Source organism: Protopterus annectens, chromosome 3.part1 (genome assembly GCF_019279795.1).
Source record: "Protopterus annectens isolate FY-2018-M chromosome 3.part1, PAN1.0, whole genome shotgun sequence".
Classification (NCBI taxonomy): Eukaryota; Metazoa; Chordata; order Ceratodontiformes; family Protopteridae; genus Protopterus; species Protopterus annectens.
In genome coordinates this window covers 121,784,580-121,810,277 of record NC_056732.1, presented here as the reverse complement: position 1 = coordinate 121,810,277, position 25,698 = coordinate 121,784,580, and the positions used below count along the sequence as shown (strand labels likewise).

At 45.8% G+C, this 25,698-nt stretch overlaps 1 protein-coding gene across 1 annotated transcript in view; it reads right to left on the bottom strand.

Annotated features, from left to right (window-relative positions):
* CNOT10 (CCR4-NOT transcription complex subunit 10) overlaps positions 1–25,698 on the bottom strand; it is a 2,007,836-nt gene that overhangs the window by 1,687,172 nt on the left and 294,966 nt on the right. The window contains exon 4 of the mRNA XM_044066643.1: positions 20,960–21,121. Coding sequence (XP_043922578.1) covers positions 20,960–21,121 — 162 coding nt within the window. The remainder of the gene's footprint in view (positions 1–20,959; positions 21,122–25,698) is intronic.

The window sequence follows — 25,698 nt, the reverse complement described above, 5'->3', positions numbered from 1 at the left end:
ACTAAGCACTCTGAACCCAGTACTGGCAAAACCTGTCAGGTGGCATGCAATACTACAGTGACTACAATACCAGTCTGATGTAGTCCTACATTGACAGCAATACAAGCACGTGAACACACTGGGCCATTCGTGTAGCCTTAGAATAGCATCCTGCCTGAGCGGCACACACCTCTGCAGCTGGCACACAGGCATACGTTATGCCTGAACACATCACACATAACACATAGCACACAAATCCTGTGCGCCAGTCACAGCCTGTATGGCTAGACAACACACCTGCCACAGTTGTGTTAGCTACCTTTATTGTCCGGTACAGTATGGTCACGCTCACCAGGCTGGACAAGGTGAAGGTCACAGTGATATGCCTGTGGGGCAATATGGTCCACCACATAACACAAGCATACAGGTCAGTCAGAGGCATGGACACATATGACTCAGTCATTGTCCATGCCACATACCTTCTTCTGCTGTACTTGTAGGGTGCTGACATCACCAGTGTTTAGAAAGGGGAATGTGCATCCTGTAGTCTGTTCTCCTAGTTGCCAAAAGGGACATTTCCCTCACACACACTAACCCCCCTCAGCCAAACACACACACTTGCCATTTGCAGGATTCAAACCCCTATCTAACTATGTTATGACACTCGAGACTGACGCATTAGCAGAGCGCGCCATTCGCATTACTGGGAGATTTCCCTTCTCTTGCTATACTTATAGGGTGCTGACATCATCAGTGTTTAGAAAGGGGAATGTGCATCCTGTAGTCTATTCTCCTAGTTGCCAAAAGGGACATTTCCCTCGCACACAATTGCACACACACTACCCCCCTCAGCCAAACACACACACTTGCCATTTGCAGGATTCAAACCCCTACCTATGTTATGACACTCGAGACGGACGCATTAGCAGAGCGCGCTATTCGCATTACTGGGAGGTTTCCCTTCTCTTGCTGTACTTATAGGGTGCTGACATCATCAGTGTTTAGAAAGGGGAATGTGCATCCTGTAGTCTGTTCTCCTAGTTGCCAAAAGGGACATTTCCCTCACACACACTAACCCCCCCCTCAGCCAAAAACACACACTTGCCATTTGCAGGATTCAAACCCCTATCTGACTATGTTATGCCACTCGAGACGGACGTATTAGCAGAGCAAGCTATTCGCATTACTGGGAGGTTTCCCTTCTCTTGCTGTACTTATAGGGTGCTGACATCATCAGTGTTTAGATAGGGGAATGTGCATCCTGTAGTCTGTTCTCCTAGTTGCCAAAAGGGACATTTCCCTCACACACAATTGCACACACACTAACCCCCCTCAGCCAAACACACACACTTGCCATTTGCAGGATGCAAACCCCTATCTAACTATGTTATGACACTCGAGACGGATGCATTAGCAGAGCGCGCTATTCGCATTACTGGGAGGTGGGAGGTTTCCCTTCTCTTGCTGTACTTATAGGGTGCTGACATCATCAGTGTTTAGAAAGGGGAATGCGCATCCTGTAGTCTGTTCTCATAGTTGCCAAAATGGACATTTCCCTCACACAAAATTGCACCACACTAACCCCCCTCGGCCAAACACACACACTTGCCATTTGCAGGATTCAAACCCCTACCTAACTATGTTATGACACTTGAGACAGACGCATTAGCAGAGAGCGCTATTCGCATTACTGGGAGGTTTCCCTTCTCCTGCTATACTTATAGAGTGCTGACATCATCAGTGTTTAGAAAGGGGAATGTGCATCCTGTAGTCTGTTCTCCTAGTTGCCAAAAGGGACATTTCCCTCACACACAATTGCACACACACTAACCCCCCTCAGCCAAACACACACACACACTTGCCATTTGCAGGATTCAAACCCCTACCTAACTATGTTATGACACTTGAGACGGACGCATTAGCGGAGCACGCTATTCGCATTACTGGGAGGTTTCCCTTCTCCTGCTATACTTATAGAGTGCTGACATCATCAGTGTTTAGAAAGGGGAATGTGCATCCTGTAGTCTGTTCTCCTAGTTGCCAAAAGGGACATTTCCCTCGCACACAATTGCACACACATTAACCCCCCTCAGCCAAGCAAACACACTTGCCATTTGCAGGATTCAAACCCCTACCTAATTATGTTATGACACTTGAGACGGACGCATTAGTGGAGCGCGCTATTCGCATTACTGGGAGGTTTCCCTTCTCCTGCTATACTTATAGAGTGCTGACATCATCTGTGTTTAGAAAGGGGAATGTGCATCCTGTAGTGTGTTTTCCCAGTTGCCAAAAGGGACATTTCTCTCCCACAGACTTGCACAAACACCAACCACACTCACTCACACACACACTGAGCATTTGCAGGATTCAAACCCCTACCTAACTATGTTATGACACTTGAGACGGACGCATTAGCGGAGCACGCTATTCGCATTACTGGGAAGTTTCTTTTCTCCTGCTGTACTTATAGGGTGCTGACATCATCGGTGTTTAGAAAGGAGAATGTGCATCCTGTGGGGAGGCAGACGCCAAGCACACTCTGGCTAGGCTGTCATTCCCTAGGGCAAACAGCCTAGTGTTGACCTCTACACCCATATGTTTAATTGTCAAATGCACATTATTTGTTGCTGATAGACTGTTTGCACGTCTTTATTGCCATAGCATTCCCTGTTTGTATGAACAACTTGTGTATCTGTGGAAGATGTTTGCATATGGGAGGGATCCACTATATCACGTATGTCTCTGTAGTCATTTAACTGTGTGCACTGGGCAGACTGCTGTAATGTGGTTGGTTCCTGGAATAACACGTAAAAATACCAGATATGTGTGGCCAACTGCTAAACTGAGATTTGGCCTAAGTGTGTGAGCATGCCCAGTTCAGCCTTCCCATGGCATGTTGTCTGACATATGTCTCATTTATCAAAGTGTGTGAGCATGCCCAGTGTGAGCATTCCATATGTTGAACTCTGCAGCCCACCACATTTGTGGATGAGTGTGAACTTCAACAAATATCTCCCGTTTATGGTTGTGTGTTGTGTGTCATGTTGTGTAGTTACTATACAACTGCTTTGTGTGTGAACACAACAGGATTATACTCTGCCTGCAGGGTTTGCATGGGATACTTTGCATACAGTTGTCAACATCCTTTCACACTGACCTAACACTGTAGTACTGTATAGTGTACTGGTTCAGTACTTTGACTTTGGTGGACAGTATCCTGGGCTTTAGTGCTATCTTTTAGTTATGTACTTACCATAACTTTAGATGTTTGGGATCCATCTCGCCTACATTCTGTACTGATGGGTTCGGAGCCGATCCTCGGCTCCGACTCGGCACTCTATGCTATAGAGCAAAGTCTCTCATTGGCTGAGCTATTCTATATCCCAGGATGCACCACCGCTACTTCCCCAGATCTTGTTTGTCCGCACTCATGCATACACACATAACTGTTTATATAACATTGCCAGATGTTTCAAGATGAAACAATAGAACTCGGACCGTCCGATCTCTTCTGATCTCCAAGGCAGGGGGAAGGAGGGTGGGTTATTAGGAATGTAGGCGAGATGGATCCCAAACATCTAAAGTTATGGTAAGTACATAACTAAAAGATGTTATGTGATCCTATCTCGCCTACATTCTGTACTGATGGGACAGCGTCCCTAGCACCTGATTCCTGGGTGGCTCACTGGAAAACACTCCTGAGAACTGTGGAACCAAATGAAGCTCGCCCTCGAGATGCCACATCCAATTTGTAGTGGGAAATGAAGGTGTGCGGGGAAGACAACGTAGCCGCAGCACAAATGTCACTAATGGCAAGCTTAGAATGGAATGCTATTGAAGTAGCCATAGCTCTTGTAGAGTGAGCTTTGACAGAGGTTGTAAGCTCTTTATTAGAAGAGGAATAAGCCTGACTAATACAGTCCCTGATCCATTTGGCAATAGTGACCTTTGTGACGGCTTTGCCCAATTTATTATCCGAAAAGGACACAAAACATTGATCTGTTTTCTGTGTTTGTTGGGTCCTGTCTAAATAAAAACGCAATTGCCTGTGAACATCCAATGTGTGGAAGATGTATTCCGCTTTGTTTGAGTACTTTGGGAAGAAAACTGGAAGTTCTAATGACTGTTGCAGGCAAAAACTGGAACAAACTTTAGGGACAAAAGATGGATTAGGCCTGAGGGATACTCTATCTTTGTGAAAAACCAGGTACGGTGGTTTGACAGATACAGCTTGAAGCTCTGAAACCCTTCCGGCAGAAGTAATCGTGACCAGAAAGGCAGTTTTCCAAGAAAGAAGTTTCAAATCACAGGTTGCTGCCGGTTCGAAGGAGGAGGAGGTTAAGGCACGTAATACCACATCGAGATCCCACGGAGGAGCAGGATGAGAAATCGGAGGTCGTAAAAGCACAGCACCTTTCATGAAGGTTTTACACAATCTGTTGCTCATTAAAGGTGGGTTTATAGATTCATGAAAATTGGAAATAGCTGCCAATTGGACCTTGATGGTAGAGACTGAAGAACCTTGATTGAATAGGGAAGTTAGAAATTTCAGGACTTCTGACACCGGAACAGTGATGGGATCCAGACCCCGGAGTTGACCCCAAATAGCAAATCTCTTCCATTTGCTAGTATACAATTTCTTAGTGGCAGACTTGTGGGCCGAGGATAAGATATGTATGACTTCCGGGTCTAAAGTATGATTCCTGACTATAGTCGGAAGAGGAGGACCCAAGCTGTTAACTTCAAAGTGTGAAGGGACTGATGGAGTTGTCCCGACTGATGAATTAATAGGTCTGGGATCTGATCCAGGAACCATGGGCCGTCCAGTGTATATTTCCGAAGATAGGGGAACCACACCTGACGAGGCCAGTAAGGGGCAACTAAAATCATTTTGCTCCCCAAGTAAGACGCCTTTTGGATCACTCTGGGAAGGAGGGGAACTGGAGGGAAGGCGTATAGCAAGCCGGTGGGCCAAGGATGGGCTAATGCGTCCATAGGACTCTTCCCCGGAGCTGGAGTGAGAGAGAAGAACTTTCTGCACTTCGCGTTCAGCGGGGTTGCGAAAAGGTCGCAACAAGGAGTTCCCCATCTGCTGAAGATCTGAGTTGTCACTGCATCGTTCAGAGACCACTCGTGAGGAGAGAGAATAGTTCTGCTTAGTCTGTCGGCTATCACGTTGGACTTCCCAGGGATATGAGTCGCTACCAGAAAACGTCTGGTCGCCACTGCCCATTCCCAAACTCTCATGGCTTCTCTGCAAAGGGGGTAGGATCTGGTCCCTCCCTGTTTGTTCAGATACCAGACTACTGACATGTTGTCGGAGTGAATGGCAATTATGCCCTGAGGGAGGTAATCGTGGAGGGCTTGTAGAGACAGAAACACCGCCCTCATTTCTAGAATGTTGATATGAAGGAGACTCGTCGGGATGTCAATTGCGTTGGACTGACCTGCCGAGGTAATGCCCCCCACCCACCCCGTCTGGGAGGCGACCGTCGTCAATGTGGCCATAGGAGGAGGTGGAACAAAGGGTCGTCCCTGATCTAGATTGGAGGCACCAGCCACCAGCGAAGGTCCCGTTTGCAGGTTTCCGTGATCCGTATGAGGTGACTGAGGGGGAGATCCTGAAAGGACCACTGTGTCGATAGGAGCCACTGGAGAATTCTCATATGCAATCTTGCTAAAAGGACTAGGAGAACAGTGGCGACATAGAGCCTAATAGCTGCAGGACCATCCTGGCTGGAGCTTTGGATCTGAGAAGCAAGGCTCGGACTTGAGCCTGTATAGTCTGTATCCTTTCTGTAGGAAGATAGACCCACATTTGGTTTGAGTCTATCTCTACTCCGATGAACCTTATGCTGAGATGGCAGCAACACAGACTTTGGCCAATTGAAGGTGATTCCAAGGGAAGTGCCTAGTGATATGGTGGCTTGTAGGTTCTGCAATAGTAGACGCCTGGAGGTGGCAGTTAGGAGCCAGTCGTCCAGATACGGAAACACCTGGAATCCTAGACTCCTCAGGTGAGCAGTCACGACCGCCAAACATTTGGTGAACACCCTGGGGCTGTGGTGAGACCAAAGGGCAGTGCGCAGAACTGAAAATGACTGTCTCCCAGGCTGAAGCGCAAATGTCTCCTGGGCGCCTGATCTATCAGGATGTGATAATAGGCGTCCTTGAGATCTATGGAGCACATCCAAACACCTTTCTCCAGCAGTGGGAGAATGGATTGTAAGGTGACCATTGAACTTGGACTTTTGACTGATCGATTTAGGATGCTGAGATCCAAAATGGGCCTCAAGTCCCCGGTCTTTTTTGGCACCAAAAAGAATCTTGAGTAAGTCCCTAATCCAATCTGGTCTGCGGGGACCGGTTGGATGACTCCTTTTTGAAGCAGCTTTGAGATTTCTAAGGCTGCGATTTCCCGTTGACTGGGTGGTGGGTCCGGGATTTTCTTGGACGGTGGTGGAGGGTGTGAAAAGGGGATGGGCGTAACCTCCGGCTATGATTCAAAGCACCCATCAGTCCTGAGTGATACCTTCCCAGGCTTTTAGGTGCCTCGAAAAACGACCCCCGACTGGCTCCGGAGCTGCACAGTCAGGCAATCCTTCAGGGATTGTGGAAGGCTGAAGAGCCACGAAAGGACTCGCGGTCTCCAGTGTTGCAGGGACCTCTGCCGCCTCTGGGACTGCGTCTTCCAGAAAAATTTCCCCCTCCTCTGCCTCTAGAAGGGGGATCGTCCTGCTGCGAAGGATAAGACTTCTGGGATTTACGGAAACACATTTTCCCTCCTCTTTTAGCCTTGGGGTAAGGCCGAAAGGGAGTGGAAAATCGTGCCCCTACGGCAGTCAAAGTCTTACCTTCTTGCTCACAGCGGGTCAATGTGTCCTTTACCTTGGGTCCAAACAAAGAGGACCCATCAAAGGGAGCGTCGGCAAAGGAAGACTTAAAGGCTTCCGCAAAATGACACAGGCGGAGCCAGGCTTGCCTCCGTAGAGCAACACCCATACCCTCCGCTCTACTCGCCCCCTCGGCTGCATATGAAATGAGCCTCATGGACGAGTTTGATATCGATGACAGCGTAGCCAACCGTCTGGGCCAGCTGCTCAGGTAGGTTACCCAAGAGGGTATCTGAAAGCTCCTTGATCAGATCCCGCTGAAATCTGGTGAAGTGCGTCAAATAGTTCAGGGACCTTAAGGTAAAGGCCGCTGAACTGAGGGTGCGCTTCCCGTACCGGTCCATGCTCCTAGACTCCTTATTAGGAGGATGGACGGACGTCGAAGCCTCTGCTACATCTTGGCATCTACATCACCAGGGCATCTACAGCCACACCTTTGGTCAGAAACTCCTTCTCTGGGGGTGCTGATAAGAATTTATTTGGGTGAGCAGGCACCGGTTCCACAGAGTCTGGATGCTCCCACGCCCTTCGACAGATCAAATCTAGGAGCTCGTCGAAGGGCGGAGACACCCAGGAGGCGGAGGGCTGAGCCCCGAAGGCCTTGAGGAACACCGACTCGTCAGCGGAAGGGGGTTTGGAATGCCAGCCGCCTCGTTGTTTGAGGGCTTCCAAGATGTCTGCAAATGAGACATCATCTGAGGACGACTTAGGGGACCCCTCCGCATCATCAAGATCGGTGTCCGACGTGAGAGACTCATCGGGGGAGTCGACGTGCTTCCTCTTGCACAGTCTTTTCCTTGGGGGTTCCTCCGAAGAAGCTTCAGAGGGACCTCCAGGAGGGGGGGAAACCCCACTGAGGGTGACCTCAGGCCCCGGGGCTCCGCTGTCTAGCGACAGGGGGACTACGAAAGACCCAGTCTCCGTGTGTAGGGAAAGTGCTGGTGAGACCGCGGAGGTAGCCAAAGAGGATTTGGCCAAAGCACTCCTCATGGCCCTGAAGGCCGGACCGCCAGAGTCCTGGGAAGGTCCAACCCCCGGGGTCACAACAGTAGACGGCACCTCCGCAGCCGACGCACCGAGAGGAAGGCTAGGAACCGAAAACATCAGTCCCGAAGCGTCCCCACCGGGGCCGACCGAGGAGGTCCGTGTACCGAACTCCAACTCGAGAGCAGGGGATGGAGTAAGGGTCGGAGCCGACCCAAAAACCTCCATCGGCTCCACCAGCACCGGCTCCAACGGTGCCGAGGCTGTTGGAGGAGGAACCAGAACTACAGGGTGGGCCATCGGCTCCGAAGCCGAATGGGCCGGAGCCAAAACTAAATTCTGGAATACAGGAGACTGAAACAGTCTTAGGAGCACCCTGTCGATGTCTGAATCCGACATATTGGAAGATCGGGAGGAGACCGATCGGGTCCGAGCTGACTTCTCCATCGGCTCCGAAGGACTGGGGGACCGGCTCCGAATGGACTCGACCAATATCGGTGCCGAGGGAGATTCCATAGCAATTTCCCTCGGTGCCGATGAGGGCTTCGCCAAGGAAGTGTCTGAGCCGGCAACCCTCATCGGCTCCAAAATCAGTGGAGCCGATGAAGGTGACCCGCCTCTCGAAGCCCCAACCATCGGCTCTGAAACCAGAGGAGTCAAAGCTGGAGGCATCGAGGCAGACCGTTCCGCCCTCGGCTCCGAAGTCCGTGGAGCCGATGGAGAAGCCTGCCTAGATTTCTTAGTGGTCGGTTCCGACGGGCTGGTGAGCCGATTTTTTCTTAGCTGGAGAGGGAGAGGAAGATAAGGCCTCTTCGAAGGAGGGTTTGATAAGCCCTTTTAAGATCAATTTATTCTTCCTCTCTTGTTGGAGGACCCGAGAGGAAAAGGCGTGACACACGCTGCAGGACTCCTGAAGGTGTTTGGCGCCTAAGCAGTAAACGCATAAGGAGTGATCATCTGTGATGGACATTTTATAGTTGCATCTCATGCATTTTTTAAACCCGGAGGGTCTATGCTCCTTAGACATAATTGTAAACACTTTGCCAAATTATTTGTCAGAGAAAAAACACTATATATATAGCCACACAACAATAAAGAACCTTTTTTTTTTTTTTTTTTTTTTAAACAAGAGCGCAAGCCCAACAAACTTAAACGTATGACAAACACCAAAAAGAGGGCCAAGAACCCTCTAACTTAAACAGGTACTTGACCTCTGAAACAACAAGAAGACTCAATAAGAACGAGGGGAAGGCACCTCTAACTTAAACGGAAACCTTTCCCTGTCCAACACAAAATTTTTACCACAAATTTCTCACAAAAACACACGTATACACAACAATAGCTGTTAAAACAGCTTTTGGATAAAGATTTAGGAAATTTCTGACAGAAAACTCTCAGAAAAAAACAGCACTTAGCTCAGCCAAGTTCGAGACCACGTCCTAGCTTGTAAGCGGCAAACGAGATCTGGGGAAGTAGCGGTGGTGCATCCTGGGATATAGAATAGCTCAGCCAATGAGAGACTTCGCTCTATAGCATAGCGTGCCGAGTCGGAGCCGAGGATTGGCTCCGAACCCATCAGTACAGAATGTAGGCGAGATAGGATCATATAACATCACTGCTTTACATTTCCATAGTGAGCACAACAGCCTGGTTAGGGGCCAGTTGTGTACATCTGACCATGTTGCATTATGTACAGATATGAACTACTTAAACCAGGCTTGTCCAACATTGGTAGTGTATCCCACAACATAGGTGTACATTTGCAAACACTAGCGATGTGCCCTAGTCCATTTCTAATGCTAGTCGGAGAGTGTGTTTGTCCTTCGACACACATTGTAAGTGGAGTTTGCCATGACATATGTCATGGTTAGTATACTGTGCCTCTGTCTACCTGTGACATGACAGTGATACCCAGGATAAAGCTACCATCTCCCATCCACTCATCAAGATACCTATTGAGGAAAATCGATAAGTGACTCTATGGGTAGCCTGTACTGGGAGTTTACTCATGGGTAGGGGTGGCTTCTGTGTTATGGATCATGCAGTACAGCTTGTCCTATGCAAGTCAGTGCTGGGGTTCAGGTCTCTCATGTGCATAGCTCACTGCCATTCAGATTGTACAAGGTGCAGCATGTTTATTGATGCCAGCAACACAGGCAACACATGGCATCTGTGCAAGCTCCTTGATACTCCTGGTGAGGTACTGTTGGGGACTTTACGGTTGATGGAGGTGTCTGCTGAGGTACATCCCACAGGGGCTATTGTAGTCAATTGTAACGCTGATGAAGGATGACTGCAGAGCCACAATAACCTCCTCTTATCTAGATCTGACAACCTTCATGATTAGGTGGGTATATGGTATGTTTCTGTAAACACTACAGCACATGTTTGTCCAATGCAGGATATCTATCAACTTGTGTCCCCAGGTCTCTCATTACATGTTAAGTACGTAATGGGTTAACACCTATGTGGTAACTGGTGGGCACTTACTGTATATCCACGGGGGGTTGACTATACACTTTTCTGCAATTAGCTTGCTGACATGGCTATGGCACCAGTTGTCTGTTTCTATGTGGCCCTTTTGTGGGATGCTTGTGTCAGCTGGTGGATCATATATGGTGAGCAGTTTGTAGTCCTCTGCAAACATGTTCAGACACAGTCCTTCCATGTTGGCCTGTACCTATGGGACATATATACCAGACGAGGGAGATCCCAGGACCAAGCCTTGTGGGATGCCAGTTATATCTGGTTTGCAGTCTAACATGGCTGCAGCATGTCTGACCATGTCTGTTCTGTCCTTGGTCTGGTTTGCAACCCCTCTACTGACATAGGGGTTTATATTTAAGCTGGTGAGCTTATCTATAATTATCATGTAGGGTATTGTATAGAAGCCTTTGCAAGGTCCAGCTACGCTGTGTGGACCACATTGCCCTCATCAATGACCTTAATGACGGTTTCAATTGAGTCAAACATGTTTAGGGGCAGGATCTGCACTTAAGAAAGCCACACTGGGTAGGGTCCGGTGTCAGTAGGTCCCCAATATCTTTATGTCTGCGGTACATGCGGATCCTTTCCATAGCTGTGCAGACCGAGCTTCTCAGGATTCTGGGGTGGCAGTTTTCAGTATCCATTCAGGCAACACCTTTGTTGAGAAGGACCACTGTTGTTGTACACTGCTCTTTGGGTACATATCCTGTGGTAAGGCTGACATTGAGCAGTAGTGTGATTTGGCATTCCATTCGTCTTGGAGTCCATGTTGGACTCAGCCCAGGACACCATCTCATACCATTGCTGCTGTGTGTTTTGCTTTGTAGATGCTGGCTGTTACCTCAGCATCTGCAATGTCAGGGGCCAGCAGTCTGCTGGGATAGATATTTTGCATTCTTGGGGTTTTTTCTTTGCACTGCACCTGTCAGGATGTATGTTGGCAATATGTGTGTGTGCTTGGTATGTTGTTTGTGATATTTGTGTGATTCAGAGCATATCTGTGAATTCCCAACACGGTTCCTACCATCAGTTGTGAAAGCCTTGGGATTATCCTTAGTGTCCTGTACAATTTGTATCTTCATAGGTTCATAGGTTCATACTAGGCTATCCACCCTAGGGCATTTGTTAGCCTAGCCAGAGTGTGTGTGGCTTTTGCCACCCCTTGCTATGTGAATATTATGGCCATTTATGATTTGCTTTGCTGTGCCTCTGTCTGGACATGACACAGTGAAGACCCCCAGTGTAACTCTACAATCATCCATCCACTTGGCAAGATTCCTGTTGAAGAGTGTCAGGAAGGGGCTCTGCCTAACATGGAGTGGGATTCTGGTCCAGGGTGTGGGGAGCCTCTGGATTATGTATCTGTCCCTCCAGCACATCCTATTTCATTATTTGTTGAGGTTGACATCTCTCACTCTCACAGCTCCGATGGCTTTGAGTTTTCTGGGGTGGAGCATGTCCATTACTCCTGTGTTGGGCATGGCCTTGTACAACAGGCATGCAATGCCTCTGTGTAGGCAGTATGTGACTGCATTCAGCTGGGGTGTCTACAGCCAGGCAGCATATGACATATATTTGAGACCCTTTATCCTCTTGGTGAGGTACCTTTGAGGTCTTTCTAACTGCTGCAGGTGTCAGTTAAGGTACATCCCATATGAGGCATTGTACTAGATTATGGGTGTGATAAGAGAACAGTATAGGGGCACAATGACCTCTGTTGACGTAGATGTGAATCCTTTCATGATACGGTGTCCAATGTAGACAGTCTTCTTAGCCACATTGGCAATGTGAGTGTCACATAACAGGTTACTGTCCACTTGTGTCCCTAGGTCCCTGATTACTCCTTCCATACATAATGGTTTACCACCTATGTGGTAATTTGTGGTACCTTGTTTGGTATTTGGTGGGACATTCATACTGTCCAGTGTCTTCAGGACGGCTGGGTGGGGTTCCTGTGTGTGAGAGTGTGGTCTGTAGCATGCTACAGACTGTGCAGCAGTCTTGCCTACAGTTAGTTGCACATGGGTGGACTCCAATGCCTTGTGCATTGTCAGTTACCTGGACGTATGGGTGTCTGTGCTGAATATGGATACTCACCCTCCTTTTATGTTTTGTTCCAGGTTTTGGGGCCATGACACATGATATGTGGTATAACCTGGTAGTGCTGGTGTGCTGTCAGGAGGCTTGCAACAGGTTTCTGTCACTGCACAGACATTGATGTTCTCCATACTGGGGATGGCCTCGGGAGCATGCATATTGGGGTTTACACATCTGGCATTGGTCAGCATTACCCTTATGTTTCTTTCCACTTATGTTTTCTAGGGTGGTGGGTTAGTCTTTTCAGCCTTGCCTACAAAAGGCTCTATGGAGGTGGCAAAAGCCTTATCTAATATCCAGACACCCAGGGGTAACAGGTGCAAGCCATCCCAGGAACAGCTGCGTGGCTTGTCAAGCATGACATCCCAAGCAGACAGACATTGGATCCCCTTGGAATGACAACAGTATGTGTGCCACTTGCTATGACTGATCATTCCGTGTTTATACTGTGGCATTATTCTTGGTAAGGGTAGGATGCTGCAAACGGTGAGTGTCATACCAGCCTGGACTACATAATCAGAGAGCTTATCTATGTCTCTTTTCATGTAGTCTAGGGAGGTACATCTCAGGTCATTCACACCAGCATGGACTATGACTGCATCATATTTCTACTTGCTTTGGGGTGACCTGCATACTTGTGTTATGTGGCGTATTGTGGCAGCCTACAGGCAGCTTACTGTACCCTTTCCCTTGTTCAGTCTGGTGTACGGGACAGCAGTGTGTCTCGCTATGGAGTCACCTATTACAACTGTATCAGGCATGTTGTTTCTCCTTCTGGCCTGTGACTGTTTGGCACACCAGCTTTGTGTACTATGTGTTGCATGTGCTATGTTTGGAAGTTGTTTGATTGGGTGTCTGCTTTAGAGGCCTCTGTTGGTGTGCTGTGCTTGTAATTTGTGCCTCCGGGAATGTTTTTCTGTGTTTATGTCTTTGGTTTGCAGTTATGATAGGTCTGTTATGATAGGTCTATGTGGGACTGTGTGTGTGTGTGGTTACCTTCTCCTCCTGACTAGTTTTGGGAGTACTGAGTTGAGGGAGCTCAGCCTCCAGTTTGGATAGATGGTTGCATCTCTCACATATATTTGTATTTCTTGGGGGGAGTTGGGGGTTGTCTGTGTACTTGGAGCAGGTGTAACATTGCCTCAAGATTCACAGATTCAACTTGTTGTGTCTGGCTTTAGTGGATTGTATGTGTGGACATATTTTATTGCCATACTACTGATCAGTGATTACTTCATTGTTTATGTTTGCTCTATTATGTAGTAGCTTCCTCATTCTCTTACATGGTTTGGTTATGGCTGGTGTCCACCATGCCAGATGCCTGCATGTATGGCATTGTCTCTTGTTTTAATTTAGGATTGCATAATCCAAGCATTCCTGGCAGTGTTCATGGAATGGCTGTATTACAGGTTCTGAGGTGTGGCCCATATTTTGCACCTGCACAGGACCTTTAATGGATTCCACATCAGTTTGGAGGAGTGCAAATATTGCTTTACACATGTTTTCCACTGTGGTTTTCTGGCCAGGGACTGTGGTCAGGATTTGTATATCCAGTGTGATTACTCTATGGTCTGGTTTTACCAGTGAGCAATACACGTCTCGTCTTGCCATCCAGTACCCATGTTGCTGATTATCACATCCAGTATGCTTACCCCTCTTGTGGGAGTGGTACGTTGTTCCTGGGCATTTTGGTTTATGGATTCTATGAACTTTTGTCATAGTGTTGGAGCTAGTATAATGCTCCCAGTCTATGTCTGGGTATTTTCAGTCACCCAATATAATGTGGTTTGGAGGACTTGATATATTCATGTATTCCAGCATAGGCCAGGTGCAGTTCCTGGTGTTGGGACAGTAGTCTGTAGCGGGCTATAAACTGGGGGGCAGTTTTAGCCACTGTTACTTGACCATGGCTAGTCCATGCTGCTTCTTGTTGTGGTACCAACATGGGGGTGTGGTTATCCTTGACAATTATTGCTAGTCACCCTCCTTTTGTAGCTTGTTCCATGTTTTGAGGCTGTACAGCACAGTATGAGGTGTAACCTGGTAGTGTTAGGGTGCTGTTGTGAGCCTTGACTCAGTTTTCTGTTACAGCACAGATATCAACATTCTCCATACTGGGTGAGTTTAGACTGCATGCATCTTGCTGTTTCGACTTATCCCTTATCTTATTCTTATCCCTTCTGATACCTATGGAGGTAGGTTTGTGTTTTGAGCCTTACCTATTCAGGGCACGCTGTGGGTAACAACAGCCTTTGCCAGTATCCATACGGCCTGCACTGATAGGTGCACGCCAGTCCTAGCAGGTGGAGCATCATGTCATGCTCAGCATGTCATCCCAGGCTGGCACACATTGGATCCCCTTTGACTAACTGCGATACTTCAGTCAATTATTGCACTTGATCATCTCATTGTCATATTGTGGCATGATGCTTGGTGAGGGTAGGATGTTAGGCAGGGTCCTCAGGTGTGCATATAGTACATGGTGTTACATTACTTAACACATGGCATTCATGCCTCAGGTGGTGCCGCAGGGCTGCTACTGTCGGATGCACATATTACACTCCCTGTACATGTTTGTGAGCAGGTCATGTCATTTTAGGCATCCCTGTTATTATCTGAGTGAGTCAGAGGGGGTATCATTCCCAGGGTTCCTACTGAGCCAGTGTATGTGCTATGCGTTGCCTCTTTGCCAAGGCCAGAGCATACTGGGCACGCCTCCTTCTGCCTACTGGGGCAGGCTCAGGTTGTTCCTCCTCCGAGTCACGCTCTGCCTGTGATGGCCTTGGCAATGGTGGGGGGCTGTTTGGCCCGGCCCGATGCTGGTCCTGCTGCAGCTGTTTTCGCAAGATCATATTATGTATGACATGTAGTTGGTGTGTACTGCAAGGCTCCACGAGATGTGTCCAGACACCGGAACCGTGACTTGAGCAGCCCAAACACACGCTCTATTACATTACGTGTTTGTGCGTGTGCCTCATTATGGCGTTCCTGTTCAGGTGTGTGTGCGTTTCTGATGGGTGTCATCAGCCACGGCTCCAGTGCATAACCTGCATCCCCCACTAGGTGTCCGTGCGGGATGTCCCCATTGGCAAATGTCTGGTATAGCTGTGTCAAATGCCAGATGTGGGAATCATGGTAGCTCCCAGGGCAGCCAGCACACACATTCATTATTATGCCCTGGGCATCACACACGACCTGGCAGTTGATGGAGGGGAAGCCCTTGCGGTTAATGTATGCCCTACCCCGCTCACCGGCTGGTGCTTTGATGCGTATGTGCGTGCAGTCTATTGCACCCACTACCTCAGGGTATTCCGCTATTTGCTGGAAGAGACGCAAATTGCTGGCCAATACCTCACGGGCATTGGGGAAATATACATGATCACCGACATGTGCTGACATGGCATCCAGGAACTGGTGCAGTACCCTGGAGGCTGATGCCTGTGATATCCCCATCATATCACCAGTTGGTCTCTGGAAGGTACCTGTTGCTAGTATTCTTAGGCCAACACATACCTTGGTTTCCACTGGGATGGGTTCCCCTCTGTTGGTTCTGTGTGTGAGGCGTGGCCTGCACAGCTCCACTATTTGCTGCAGGAGGTCTCTGTCCACTCTATAGCGCTCTACTATCTCCAGCTCATGTAACCCGTGGTAGGTGACCCTGGGCCTGTACACTCTTCTCAGTCTCCTCACTGTGGGTTGTCTGGCACCATCTGCATTGTCACCACCCTCAGCAAGTCGCCTATGTCTCATTATGACAGCTATGGCAGCCCCTAACATTTCTGCTCTGAGTTCAGCTTTTTCAGTTTTCACTTCTAATAGCTTACTCCTGTCTTGCAGTGTCTCTTGAGAGAAACATCTTGCACTGCTGTTTGCAGATTTTTAAGTGTTGGGCTGAGCTACTATTCTGCCTGTGTAATTGCCTGCTTCTAATTTTTTTCACCTGCTAGCTCCAGCAGTATTCCCTGGTAGCTTCCTACTAATTATGTTGCTTCCTTTTTCCTTTCTGTTTCCTCAGGGGGGAGCAGCGTGTATACCAGCAGAAACACGCTCACAGTGGCTTACACGCGCGCACACATGCTTACACGGCTCAGAATCATCTTATTCAGGTTAAAACGCACGCACACCAACTCAAACAGTGTTACAGCTCTGCCAACAGGCTTCTACATGCTGAGTCTGCCCTACACGCGCGCAAACAGTGTTAAACAGCTACCAACACGCTCCCACATGCTCAGTCTGCCTTACACGCGTGCACACTGTCTTACTCGCGCTTCATGGCGCATGCACGCCCAGCAAGAAACTTTGGTGTAGGCAACAGTGTACACCTTCCATTTCTTGACTTTCTCATGCTTATCTAGTGGCACACCTCTTTCCATGATATCTGTCTGACATCTGTCATGTAACTCTGACCTCCAATGAACTGCATTTCTTTCTACCATTCCCCCCTGTGATGTCACCTATCTCCTACTCTGTTCCTCCCCCTTCTGTAACTCTTACACTACTCAGAATGTGCTCATTTGCTATGTGACAGTGGAATTCAGTATCCTAACACTCATTTGCATCAGATTGCCTACTAATGCTTAGTTACATCTCTTAGATTCAGCTTCCCCCTTAGCAACCACTACACGGTGGCCATGTTGTTTTTGGTCTGCTGGTCCCTGCATTGAAATTCCATGTATTGCATAAAACCCACATTTGTGGGTTTATAACCTTCGTTTTTATGTTTTATACAGCGCAGCCCGTTTGCGCGGGGCTGCGCTGGGTTTACACATCGCCGGAAAAAAAAATTATATTTTTAATATTTTTGCATCAGGTTACCTTGCCAATGGCCACATATTTGGCCATTGGCATGCTGCCTGACACATATGCACCCTTTATTTGGAGCTGACATGGCTCCATTGCGGTTTTTGCAGAAACGTACTCAGTTGTCAACTGAGTACATTTCTGCAGCTAAAACGGCTCTTACACGGGCTGTTCTGGGCTTCCTGGATCGCTAATCATCCTCATTTGCATGCTATTCAGCTGCAAGTGAGGTGATTAGCTTATCCACGCCCACTCCGTGTAAGAGACGTTTTAGCTTGTCTCTTGCACGGACTTTGGGCTGTTCCTGGATCGCGAAGGCTGCATGGAGTCTTACACTACTCTTAGACTCTGTGCAAGCCTTCGTGAATCCGGCCCAATGTTTACATTTTTAAATGTCATAATTGTACAAAACTGGGGCTACTTTGTGGCATCTTAGAAAAATAAGAAAATTAGGGAATAACCAAAACAATGCGACACAATTATAGCTACAAACAATAACTTCCTTTACAGAGCTCTTGGAGAGGGTCAATTTCACTATTGTCACAAACATTAGTTAACACCTGTAAACTGGTTACTAACCTTATATCTTTACACTCTATCATGGGTGTAACTATATCTCCTAAAGTGCAGTGAGCCAAATTTAGTAAGAAATAAATTCAGGGCTCAAATAAAAACAAATCAAAGGCAATTAGAAGTGGTGAAGATTTAGTACCTAAACCTACATTACCATTTTCTAATGAAAGAGCCATGTTGCCCTGTGGGCATTCAGTAATACCAATCAGATTGTTTCCAAAAAAGGAAGACAGATAACAGCACGAAAATGCTAGAAAGAAGAAAATACAACCTGGTATACAGCATCAGGATCTTATCTCACATGTAGATCAGACTGCTGTACTATCCTTGACCAATGATGTTACAGTAGAACTCAACAGTGATACCATTCCAAATAATTCATTTCACTCTTCTCTCATTACCTCCCAAATCCTGAACTGCTCCACAGAGTAAACGTTGTAGCAGAAACTAATAAAGTTATTTTAGACCTTAGATATAACTGCTAAAACTCCCTCTGTGTTACATCAAAAAATCATTACTGCTAATAAAGTGAAAAAATTATAACAAAACACTTGACATTCATAATCAGCTTACACTCACTAATAATTAGCTGCACTAATCATTGAGGGGAAAGTGACACTTAACATTATAGCTTCAAGTCCTGTTTCTAAGGTTACATATTCTGAAGTAACACACACATACTTAACAGGTGAAAGAGATTTGCTAGTGGTGACTCGTGACAAGAAAGTTAAAAGGACAATAGGAAGAATGGTACAGGGCTCGCCTTTGGTTAACTTAGCTTTTTTCTACAACTCTATTAAATCAATCATTTTGTCTGAATAAATACAAATACATCAATGACGGCAAGCTAGTTTTTTTTAGCACAACCCAGTGACAATTTAAGTGACATAATAATACTTCAGTTCAGTAAGTGGGATAACGAATATGGTCTTTTACTTCTGACAAATGTAAGATTCAAGTCTTCGGACAAGTTCATCCTTTATAGTCAATATTTCTGAATGGTACAGCCTTGGAAATAGTTAAAGAATGTACAAATGGTGTTACCATCAATAATAAGCTTCCCTTTGATCAGTGTGTCATCTCTATGACAAATAAGTCTACACATTGACTGGGTAGTATGCTAAAATGTCTCTCTCTCAGGGATGAATGTCATCTGATCCGACTGTGTGTGCCTCACATACACACATGCACGCACGCACACACGTACACGCACACGTGCATACACACACACACACACTTTGAGCACAATAACACCTTTTACTTATATATAACCACCAACTACATTGGCTGAAATCTGTATAAAGCCAGTTTACCAAGCACACTCCATTAGCTACGGACTTGGACTACCCTGAGACATGTAAAAAATTGAATTTGTACACACTCCATTACAGATATTTTAAAGGGAAAGCAAGATCAGTGTTCAAAGCATTCAAATATAATCTTTTAAGTCAATGCTTAATGTAACCATATGCACTAATACTTTGACATTTAAACACAGAAACATCATATTTGTATTCACTAGCTTACTTCTTCTAGAAAGGGTAAAACTCTATTGCTATTGTTATCCCAAAAATTTGGGATAGTTTTCTATCCACTATCAACCTCTCAACCAATGTAAGTAATTTCCAGAACTGTTCTAGATAACTAGTTCAAGAATTAAACTTTTAGCCCAAATTTCACAGACCCATTGTTTTTTAAAGGTCTTTAGCCTAAAAGTTTGACAATAATCTTTAAATCTATACTCTTAAGTGTTCTAAATTTCATTTCAGGGGAAACTCATCAAAGAAAAAATGAATACTTAAGAAACAACATGGCTGTAATAAACTACATACAACTGTTCTTTACAAAATGCTATTCTCTTTCAAAATTATGTAGTATCAAAGCTCCTGCTGTTTTTCTGCAGTAACAGGAACATTTCAAGCTACATTCTGAAAGCTAAAGAAGTGCATGCACAAGTTATGCAATTCGACACAGTATAAAACACTGAAAGGGTAATTAAATGCACATTTAATGTATTCTTTCTCACTAGGGATTCTTGCTATATTGGATCTATAGCGTTCTTCTTCAGATGACAGAAAGAACAATCCTACCCCATTTGTGTAGAACATATCAAGTATGGCTGCCTGAAGAATATTCTACATATAAAGTCTATTTTAATAATTTTCCTTTAACTGCAGACTGCTGTTCTCCTGCCAAAATGTCCCTATGGAAACCATTCAACAAGAACAAAGGAACGCAACAACAATACCAGTCAAGATATCATGGGAAAAATGAAATTCCTATGTATATGCACCTTTAAGAAGACATACAAAGAGCTCTTGCCACATTTTCCAGCACTTAATAGCACTCAACTCCTGAAATGAGTAGAGCCAAAAAATGTCAACCCTTGCTGCAAATTTGTGTCTATCCATCCAATTGCCAAGACCTGCTGTAAATGTAGTCAAAGCAGCCCTTTATTCAATTTGCAAAGATAACTTATTCCAAAGACTGAAGTATACAGAGTTTGGAACGTCTCTCTTCAGCAAGTCTTGTTCATTGGTTGGTGTGCATTTAGGTTCCTAGTGTGGGTGCTTCAAGACCCACTGGTTTTGTGAAGAAATAAGAGTTTGTTCATCTTAACAGAGCATCAAGAGGCAGTCCAGAATAGCATGTCATCATACAACAGAAATGAGGAGATTCCTATTCTTATCTCCCCTTTAAAAGCCAGTGTGCAACCACCCAAAATATCTCTCTGGATTATACTTATACCCAAGCCTGCTATCATCCTAAGAACCTTATCTTTGGTTAGTTACCGAATTCCATGGTGCAGCTCCTCTAATCTTCAAGAGTGTTGCTGCTGAAGCAAAACCCACAAAATCCTCTAAATAAGATGAACCATCTCTGCCCCTCAGTTCTCCCATCTACTAACCCTTTATACTGACACATGGTCCAATACTTAAACCTGGGACATCAGCATCACAGGTATCTTCCTTAAGCCCATGTTATCAGACTAGCTTGCATAACAGCTGTGCTCACATGAAAAAAAAACTCCAAGCAGGAAGGTAAAGGAGCCAAAAGAGGATCAAGGTACAGTCGTAGGAATTTTCTTTTAAAGTGTTCACTAAAGAATATGGATTTGTTCAACATGTATAAAGATTAATTACCTGGCTTTTCAGCTGGTTGAGTGTTTGCTTCAAGTTGTCTGTTATGGTCTGACCACTTTTATAAAATTCTGTTACTGCCTTATTCAGGGTTATTTTGTAATCATCCTTACTCAGCTCCTGCAGACGCCCAAGGCACTGAAGACACTGCTCATAACTTGCACACTGCAAAGAAAATAAGAACAGCTGAAGCAGGTCATTACTAGTTAGCAGTGATGCATATATATTTATATTTTCCTTAAAGCTATATATTTGAATTATTCCAAAACAAAGTGCGCACATCAAATGTTCACTATACTGGGAGCTAAAATTACAAGGTCACTAGAATAACAATGCATGTGGGATTCTAAGCAAAGTTTCAATCTTTTTAGAATTAATTTGCCCCAGAATGATTCTCTACATTTGCCATCCAAATAATTTTCAAAGCTCCATCTCAGAGGCATAGATGGATAAAGCTCATACTACAGTGCAGGCCACCAGAGTTTGGCTAACATCCTAGGCTCCTGGAGGAGCTGGCAGGGAAGGAGGAAAATAAGTGGTTACTATCAGCTCACCCATCACGTGGGGAAAAGGCTCTGGCTTGCCACTTTTGTGACAAATAGCCAGGAATACTACATTTACTGGGAAAGTCTGACTGGGAATTTTACCTCTTTTCAGTGGAGGGCCAAGAAGAAAAGCTCTACAGTACATGAAATAATTTAAAAAGAAGTTATGTCTTATCATAACATTCCATCTGTGTTGTCAATCTTTACTTATCCTTGACTATTTATTTGGTTGCATATCTTGGAACCAACTCGGCCATTATTCCAGCTCGTGCCCTCCAAAAACTCTCGAGCTTAGCTCTACCCATAATGCTCCTCACAGGATTACCTCAGATCATGTTTGCATAAAATAGTAACAGACCAGAGACCATATCTCTATTCCTAAAAGGGAAAGCCAATCTTTTGGGAGAGATCCATTGCACTAAGAAACCGAAGGGCTGGAGGAAGGAGGGTAGGGATGTCCAGGATAAGTGAAGATTGACAATACAGATGGAACGTTATGGTAAGACATAACTTCTTTATCTGATGTTGTCAATCTTCACTTAATCCTTGACTGTGGGACAGAGTCCCCAGCTACCTAAATCTTGGGAGGTCTCACGGAAGAATATTCCTGAGCACCACTGAGCCAAATGATGCTCGTCCCCTAAAGACTAGATCCAGCTTGTAATGAGAAAGAAAGGTATGCAGGGACGTTCAGGTAGCCACTGCACATAGATAGTCTACAGAAGCTCTGGAATGAAAGACTGCAGAAGCAGCTACTCCCCTCATTGAATGTGCTTTAACAGGTCCTGGTAGTTGCACTTTCCTTGTGTTATAAATGAAGGTTATACAGTCTTTAAGCCATTTACCCACAGTAACCTTAGAAACTGGTTTAACCATAGTAGCACAAGAGAAAAACAAAAAACAATCATATTTTCTGATTCCTTTGTTCTGTGAAGGCAAAAACACAATTGTCTATGCAAATCTAGTAAATGTAGAGAATATCCACCCTTGTTTGAGAAACTGGGGAAGAAAACTGGAAGTTGTACAGTCTGGTTGATATTGGTTTCAGACATTAACTTTGGTAGAAAAGAAGGATTTGCTCACAAGGAGACCCTATTTTTATGGAAAACTATGTAAGGAGGTTTGCAAGATAAGACTTGTAGTTCAGATATCCTTCTGACAGAAGTAATAGCAATCAAAAATAAGGTTTTCCAGGATAAATACTTCAAATTGTAAACTGTGGATGATTCAAATGGGGAATTAATTATAGACTGAAGTACCAGATTCAAGTCCCAAGGTGCAGAATGGTCTTTGTATGGGGGATCTCAGCATTAAAGTTCCTTTTAAAAAAGCTTTACAAAGTTTGTGGGACATTAGCGGTGCCTCATTTAGACCATTAAGAGAGTTTGAAAATGTAGCTAGGTGCACTCGTATAGTCGAGGAAGATGCTCCTGCTTTGAAAAGGAATGCCAAAAACTACAGGACCCTATCGACTGGTGCAGAATATGGCTCGAGGTTACTCTCTGTATCCCATTTTGAAAAATGTTGCCACCTGCTGAAGTACAAACATGTAATCGAAGGTTTGTGGGAGGCTAGAACAATTCACTGAACTGGGAAAGTGAGAGTAGCATGCCTGGCAATCACTGAAACTGGAGAAGCCAAGCAGTGAGTTTGAGATTCAGATAAACTAGTCCGTCCAGATGAGACAACAGGTCTGGAGCTGTGTCCAGCACTCAAGGCTTCCAAATTAGATGAGGCCAAAGGAAGGGAAACCATATCTGTCAAGGCCAGAATGGGGCAATGAGAATGATCCTGTTCTTCGACCTTCTGGCTTTAGAAACTGAGACATGAGAGGAATTGGGGGAAAAGGCATACAATAGACGGGGGGGGGGATAATGAAGGAGAGCATCTCTCCATAACTCCCCTGGAGGGGGGGAATCAGGGCAAAGTAGCTGCACTTGTTGTTCAGGGGGGAAGCAAAGAGATCACAGCAGGGCTGGGCCCATTGGTGTAATAATTTTCTGCTACTAAAGGATTGAGAAACCACTTGTGAGGCATTAGAATGCTCCTGCTCAATTTGTCTGCAACCACTTTGGAGCTCCCCAGAATGTGCACTGCAATGAGAAAGTGGTTGGATGAAAGTGCCCACTACCATAGAGTGCTTCAAGACAAAGAGGGTAAGATCTGGTTTCCCCTTGATTGCTGATGTACCGGACTACTGGCAAGGTAAGATCTGGTTTCCCCTTGATTGTTGATTTACCAGACTACTGGCATGTTGCCTGTTTGAATCACAAACATTCCCAAATTTTTTCGAATGCTCATATCTCTAGAACACTGATGTGCAAATTGGTCTCCAGCTGGGACCAACTGCCTTAGACTGTCTTTCCCAGATAATGTCCACCCACCCTATCTGGGAGGCGTCAATGGTCACTATGGTTTGGGGATGAGGAAGAACAAAGGGTGTGCCTAACAAAATTTCGTTGGAGTGAAGCCACCAATTCAGATCTTTCTTGCATAAACTTATGATCATTACCAGATGGGACATTGGTTAATTCAGTAAGGACCATTGGGAAACCAAGAGCCATTGAAGAATCTGCATGTGATCTCTCGCAAGGGAAACTAAAATGACGGGGTGCATCGTTGCCATGCGAGTCATGAAAAGGTACTTGGGACTTTTTGAACTATAGCTTCCCACTTCTCTGTTTAATAGATAAAGACCATTGAGGAGTGGAAAAGCATACACCCACAGCAGAAAGGGTCTTTCCAACCTTCTCACATTAATGAGGGTCTCTAACTTTAGGGCTAAAAAGGGATGTTCTGTCAAAGGAAGCATTGATGAAAGAAGACTTGAACGGCTCCACAAATTTACATAAGCGCATCCAGGAGTGCCTCCTAATGGGTTTGCCAGAACCTGCTGCCCTAGTCGTCCCTTCGGCTGTATGCACAATGGACGAACTGCATATCAAATCAAGACTTTCCAGCTGGGAAGCTACCTTGTCCTTTACCCCTCAGACACTGCTCCTGTCAGAGTATCAGATAGCTCCTTTATCAGATCTCGTTGAAGTCTCATGAAATGTGCCATGAAATTCAAAGACTTGAGCGCGAAGGTCGATGAAGTGTATATGCACTTCCCAAATCTATCTATCATCCTAGACTCTTTATTAGGAGGATGGATAGTAGGACTTTATTAGCAAGTTCCTTTTTGGTGGCTGCCACTACCACCATGGCATCTACTGGTATCCCCTTAGCTCAATGCTGTTAATCCTGATGTGTCATCAAAATGCAGTTTGGTCTCTTACGAAGTGGCATGATGGAATCGCACATCTTCCAAGCCCATTGCACAATCAATTTAATCAGCTCATCAGAGGGCAGAGAGATCCAGGAGGTAGATGGTCAGGCATGGAAGGCCTCCAGACATATCAATTCCTCTGAGGAAGGCTGAAGGGAAGTCCAGCCACCCATCTGTTTCAGGATCTCTAGTAGGTCTCCAAAGGAGACATCTTCCTGGGGTGACTTTGGAGAACCTTCCCCTTCATCAAAACCAGTATCTTCTGTGCAAGACTCTTCAGGGGAGTCAAAGTGCTTCCTCTTGCACCTCTCTTCAGGGGTACCTCTTCAGTGGGATGGGTCGGAGAGGGGTCTGAAGAGGACATGACCACTGTGGTTAGACCCTGAGGCTTCTGTGCCCACTGTCTCAGGGCAGAGGCTGGAGGAAGCCCTGGGCGAGGGGTAGGACAGGGCTGTTGGTCCAACAAAAGTGGTATTGACTAAAAGCTAGCAGTGGACAAGGCATTCTCCATGTCCTGGAAGGTATCCCCCCCTCACAGAGGAATGGGAGCCCGGAACAGAAACAGACTCCTTTGGAACTGTAGTCCCATCCTGCACCAAGTAAGCTGCCAACAAAGCCAAAGCTGGAGTAAAACTAATGTGTGCAGAAGCCCCAGAGGAGCATGGATGGCTCAGACATCACCAGAGTGAAACCACGCTTCCTGGAACCGGCAACGAAGCTGTGACCCCAGGAGGTCTCAGTTTCCAACAGAAACAAAGAGCTCAGAAGATATATGAAGTAGTTCTGACTGGCTCAGACATGGTCGAAGCCAGAACTGTTGGCATTGGGAACTCCGAATGCTCAGCTGGAGTCAGAGGAGTAACAATAACTGGTATAGAGATAGGTAAAATTCCACAGCCATAAAGGCTAGGAACCATAAAGTGGTTAAA